General features: G+C 34.2%; 2 protein-coding genes across 2 annotated transcripts; both read left to right on the top strand.

The window, feature by feature from the left end:
* The first annotated feature begins 4,683 nt into the window (after positions 1-4,683).
* On the top strand, positions 4,684-5,196 carry LOC134280347 (uncharacterized). The gene has a single exon (XM_062762756.1). It carries the CDS (start codon positions 4,684-4,686, stop codon positions 5,194-5,196), a length of 513 nt encoding a protein of 170 aa, XP_062618740.1.
* A 24-nt stretch (positions 5,197-5,220) lies between these two features.
* On the top strand, positions 5,221-6,048 carry LOC134280348 (uncharacterized). The gene has a single exon (XM_062762758.1). The coding sequence runs from the start codon at positions 5,221-5,223 to the stop codon at positions 6,046-6,048; it is 828 nt and encodes a 275-aa protein (XP_062618742.1).
* Positions 6,049-6,444: the final 396 nt, after the last annotated feature.

A 6,444-nucleotide genomic window follows, 5' to 3' on the forward strand; every position in this document is an offset into this window, starting at 1 on the left:
TGTGTTATTATGATTAATTTGTATGTAATTTAAACCCTTATGACCAATAAGCCCAAAATAAAGTTTAAAAAAATTTTCTGAAGAAGTATTTCTGTACAAGCAAATATACAGTTTTATATAAGAAATCCATCGCAAATATGAACAACAGAAAATTATAAATGATTTATTTTTCTGTCGTTAAAAAATTAATCACAAATTTGCAATAAAATTTTCCAATGTCAAACATGCAGCTCATATTGCTTTAAAAATTTTGAGATGCGAATCGCACAACTACAATTATTGGTCACTATTTCACCAGGAAAGAAATGACCTCTTGATTACAACAAGGAGAAAACACCCAAGTTTATATCTGTAGGTGATGGACAGGATACCAGTGGTGGTTGCCATCCTCAGCCTGCCATGCTGGTGGGAAATCCCCAGTGGTGTACATGCAAGAAATGCAGAGAAATGCCAACGCAAGTAGAAAGACTTTGTTGTGGAAGGCCACTTAACAACTGTCAATCTTATTTGCCGGTACATTGTTTTTATTTTGCCGTGTTGCATATTTCTAACGTCTCTTTAACCTCACTGTGACGCCAAGTTAGCGCATATTTCTCCGTGTATATTTCTACTTATGAGTTTACATGAAAATGGTATTCAAATCATTTTTACTGTTGGCTTACTAGACAGCCACAGCAAATGTAAATATTTGGAAATCAAAGTTGCAAAAGGAACTATCAGAATTCTTGTCAAGATAAAAAAGGATCTGGAGATAACGAACAGTATTCAATCTTTAAGTCCATAAAACAATACAAAATAAGAGCAGAACATACACGGACCACCAAAACATCAGGGGTGGGATCAGGTGCCATGGAGGATTAAGCATCCCCTGCTGACCGGTCATACCCGCCGTGTGCTCCTTGTCATGATCAGGAAATAAGGGACTAACAATTAGTATGAAAATGTCAGCCAGCATTTGACTCAATGATAAATTGTATTTAAGATCTAGAGAAGCAAGGCAACATTTTTAAAATTTTTATTACATTTTAAGCATTTTTCCTTCTCAGATACGGCGACTCTTTTGCTGTGATTCATCAGTCTCTAATTTCTCAACAATGCCGGTATTATATTTTTTTGTTAAAAATCAATGTTTGTTTTTTGTTTTTAATTATTGATGATGGTATCCTTGAGAGAAAATTTTCGTTTTTAATACAGCGGTATTCCTTGATGTTTTTTCTCCTATTTTTTATTTTAAGAAAAGAAAACCTTGTCCAGACTATATTGTCAACTCTTAGGTCATTCTAAGATTTTTTTTATCTGTATAGCGTCCGCATGCGCTTTTGTTTTTGACACCCCATATTACATAAAACCTGAAAATAAAAAAAAAATATTTGGTAAAAATCTTTGAATACTGTCAAGTTTACTATACGTTTGTCGAGAATATGAAGTGTCCGTCAAGTTCTCCCTGATTCACTTCTGCAAAACTTGGTCTTTCATCCAGGCAGTAGTTCGTTCTAATCCTTTCTTCGCCATTCCCAAGCTGTTTTAACTTTCAGTGCTCTAAAATTAACAATGAATCACATTTAATACAATTTATCAAAACATGAGAATCTAGATTTCCTTTCTTAAGGTCTTTCCACCCTCGCAATTTTAATGGTTCAAAGTACAAATACTGCATTTATTTTCTTAACATACTTCATATGTTTCAATTATTGCAAAAAATGTATAGGCCAACATATTTTTTAATATGCGAAACATAAATAAACAAATAAGTCAACAAATAAAAATCACACATTTTTAGCTCTACTGGTCAGAGACCAGAAGGGCTTATGCAATAGTACTGCGTAAACAATAATAATCTGTAAACAATTTTTCAAAATGCTACTCCTCCTACAGTCTTGGTCTGATTTCAATATTACTTGGCACAAGTAGACTTGTAATACGAAAGCCCATTTAAGTTCATTATTAGGAATGTGTATATATTTTATTTAATAAAGAGAATATTAAGTAACGTCAAGTGCCTGTGGCCATTGCCTAATTATCTCTCGGGACACTAACGATGATTACCGAACCCGAAATGGATGCTGATAACGAAGTTGTACGAAGATAGAGTCAGACGTGAGTATCTGTATTTTTCATTTATTTGAAATAGTTATACCATGTCATGAATAAATTCAACTTTGAAAAAGAGTAATAAGCGAATAACAACATAAATATGCAGTCACAATGCAATTGTGCCCATCGCTGCAGAACTGTAGCTCTCAGAAGAAAAATATATTGACAGACCGGAGAGCTACAGTGCCATCCATTGAAAAACTATATTCATTGCGCACAAAAAACTCCGTTATTTTTCGATTTTAATTATTTCTTCATGTTTTTAAACTGTCATCTCAAAATATAACTAACCGTGTGCTCCGAACATATTCTTTCACTGTTTCCACAACAAAACATTCCTTATAATTGTTGTTAATGCAATTGCAATTGTTCATGTGTCCGTTTTTATCAGGTCAACGTTAATAGTGTATTTTAGTCCGTTTCCGGTTTTGTCCGTTTGTTTATTTTCAGTGTATTTTGAGAAAGAGTGCAGTGGCTGGAACGTTATTGTTGACAAACCAATCGTGCAGAATCGTTCGTGCATCGTGCGTGATCGTTCGTGTAACGTGTGAGATCGTGCGTGTAACAGACTCAATCGTTTGCGGTTTTAATCGTGCGTGAACGTGCGTTTAGAAACGTGTAAATTTCGTTTTGTAAATTTTTATGGGAATGTTATCTGTGAAACAAGTATTTCGTTTATATTTTATTTTTTAATAATAAAAGGAATGAAGCGCAGTTTACATAATTGAATGCGGAACGAACTAACTATCGCTTGTAAACAAGCAATATAGTAAGTCGTACAATATTATGTTCTCGTCAAATAGCGCGACTTATTGTGATAAACCGTACTAAGATGTTTTACTATATCTTTCTGAAGATCATTCTTGTTTGCTGCTAATTGTGGTAAGATTTTTTTTTAATTTTCAAATAATCAAAAAGAAATATTTTTACAAATAAATAAATATTTTTCAAAGCTTACATAAATGTTTAGTCGGCGAATGTACATGCACGTCACGCACATGATTTTCGGGGTTTTGTTTAACAGTGTTTATCTCTGTAGCTTACTTTTAATTAATTTTTAAAGTAAAACAATAATTTGCAATGTCCTTTTTCATGTTTTAGAGATTCATGAACATTTTGAGGTTATGAAACATATAGATATAACTCTTAAGTTAAGTCATTCCATGCAATGTTGCCATTTTTTCCCAATCGTGTCCCCCATTGTACATATTATGAAATCCAATTCAATCAAATTTTACGGTCCACCTACTATACTTTCTTCTGATAGAACAAAAAATCCGTTTTCTTATGTCGGAGAATTATCTAAATAATTATTTATTATCTAAAATAATAAAAAAAAATCTTACATGTACTTAGTACCAGAAATACCCATTTCCGTTTTTTTATTCAAAGTCGATGATATAATATATTTATTGATAATTCTTTGAATCTGAAATCAATATAAAGCCGTATTTCGTTTTGGAAATATCGATTCCTAAATAATTTGAACTATTTTGCGTGAAGAATCGTGTGTTTGCGTTAGCAATCGTGTAAGATCGTGTAACGTGTAGAATCGTGAACGTGAAGGATCGTTCGTGTATCAGGTTTAATCGTGCGTTAATCGTGCGGAATCGTGCGTGTAACGTGATCGTTCGTGTAAGTTGTCAACAATAACGTTCCAGCCACTGTAAGTAAGTTTGGCAGAAGACTGAGTTGAATTGATAGAGATGTAGATCGTTGAAGTAAATTAGTTTAAAAGAAATTGTAGTTATTTGTGTTTACAGAAGGTGAAAGGTTAAGTTAGGAGAACAGATTTTAAGACGACACAGATTTATAGCAATATTCAGATTGTTATATATAAGGGAAAAAAACTAGAGTCAGGTCTTCTGTTTCAGTGTTTGTCATCATAATAGTAAATCTGTTTAAATAGGTTTGGAATTAGAAAACTAGCATATGAAGTTAGATATATAGATCATTTGGCAGCTTTGTACTTATTTGATATATACATGTAATAGTATGTGCAAATTTCTTTTCAGTCTATTCGTGTATTTGTATTGTTTTGTTTATGTGATTGTTTATTAAATGTGAAACCAAAAAACCAGAGTCGTATATTCAGGAAAGGATAATAGATAGTCGCCACATTGATTGGTGCCGGAACCCGGGAAACCGCTGTGGGAACTAAAGAACTTGATTGTGTTGACCAAACAAAAAGAAAATGTCTGTGACTTATCAAAAAGGACTCTGTACCAGGTACCGGAATCTTATAGATAAAGAGATGAAAAAGAGTGAAGAATTTGTGACAGCTGACATTTCTGAGGAGGATCCATCAGCATTACTTAAAAATGTTGAAACATCAATTAGACGTATAAAGGAATTCAGTGCCAAACTTGAAGAGACAATGGAGAAGTGGTCATTGGCGATAGAATACAAAGAGCTTAAACAAGGTGAAGAAAAGAAATTTAGATGTTTCTTCTATTGACCGAAGCAAGTGAACATACAGATCAGCTGATTATTCTAGAGAAAGCACTACAAGAAAACCTATCAACTCTGAAAAAACCTGCTGAAACGACAGACCCTAGACTAGAACATATAATTAATTTACAGTCGAGAATGCAGGAACAAATACTTCGTTTTCAAGAGTTGTCACTTCAACAACATACTCCAAAGACAGGACCGATAGCTGTTAAACTACCCAAGTTAGAACTCCCTACTTACAGCGGAGACAAAATCAAGTTCAAGGAATTCTGGGACGCTTTTGAGGCCACTGTTCACAAGAACCCAAAGCTCTCAAACATAGAGAAATTTAATTCTCTGAAGAGCAAATTGAAAGTAGTAGCTCAAGAAGCTATTTCTGGACTTTCACTTTCAAATGAGAACTATGACGTAGCTGTTGCCACTCTAAGAGAGAGATTTGGAGACATCCAATCACTTATCAACAAACTCTATGTAGAACTCATCAATACACAGTCAGCTACAAATGACACGTCAAGCCTGCGGAAGTTAAATGATGACCTCGAGAGACATCTGAGGAGCCTAGAAGCATTACATCAGGATGTGAACCAAGATGTGTTTGTCTCAATGATAACATCAAAGCTACCTAATAAAAACTCTGCTTCAGCTTGAAATACAGAAAGGGCCAAAAGAAAAATGGACAGTTCAGAAATTGAGAGAGTTGATGAAAGGCTATATCAAAGTCAAGGAATCTTCAGAACTTCAAGCTCTAGTGTCCCTGTACATAAGGAAAAGCATACTACAGCAGAATCCCTTGTGATATCCACTAAAGACTCATCATTTAGACAAAGCAGACCACCGGGAATTTCAGGGAAGCCTCCAGTGTGTACACTCTGTGAGGGCAGACATTGGACAGATGAGTGCAAAAAGAACAGAACTATAGAAGATAGAAAACAGAGATTCAGGGGAAAGTATTTTATTTGCTTAAAGCCTGGTCATAGAAGTAAGGAATGCAGAGTAGATAAGGCATGTTATCACTATAGGCAGACTCGTGACCACCACAGAAGTTTGTGTCCTAAGAAGTTTCCTATACGCCATAGAGAAAGTTCACATTTGACCGAGGAAGTGTGTAGAAAACAAGAGACTTCGAATTTTTCTCAGAGTTCTGAGAATAGTTTTTTATCATCAGGGGATATTGTTTTGATGCAGACGGCTCAAACAGAGGTGGCAAACAACAACAGAGAAAATTCAGAACCAACAAGACTTTTCATGGACTCAGGATCCCAGAGAACCTACATAACAGAAATCTTGGCTGAGAAATTAAAGTTGAAGATTCTTACAATAGAGAAGATATCACTCATAACTTTTGGTGCGGAGAAGAAAAAAATTGTGAAGACACCTAAAGTTTCCCTGAAAGTGAAACTCAAAGATAGACATTATCTTAGTATTGAAGCAAATGTTGTACCAAACATTACAGGAACAGTACAAAGGAAGCCTATTCCTAAGGACGTACAAGTGAAATGACAAGGTCTGTGGAAAAATCTTCAGTTAGCAGACACTCTACCAGATTTAATGCATGTGCGTATCTAATTTTCTGTACACTATTTTTCACCAAATTCAAGGTTTCATATTTAATGGGGGCACAATTATTAACTGTTTTATGGTTTTAGAATAGAATTGTCCAAGGCTAGGACAATCCCCACTTTGAGACAAAAAAATTTTCAATTTCTTCTGTAAGAATTCATGATAAGATGTTTTTCAATAATTGCATTGTCAGAGTCATCTTTTACATATCTGCCTCTTTTATTTTATTAAATAACTTACTGATATATAATTTCATTTTTCACTTAGGTTTGTTTTAAGGTGTGTGAAAAAACTCTCACAAGATTCAAACTCTATCAAAAGCTCAAGGTTGGGCAT

The sequence above is a fragment of the Saccostrea cucullata genome, unplaced genomic scaffold (assembly GCF_032062105.1).
Source record: "Saccostrea cucullata isolate Sc308-1 unplaced genomic scaffold, CSIRO_AGI_Scuc_v1 ctg1228, whole genome shotgun sequence".
Lineage (NCBI taxonomy): Eukaryota > Metazoa > Mollusca > Bivalvia > Ostreida > Ostreidae > Saccostrea > Saccostrea cuccullata.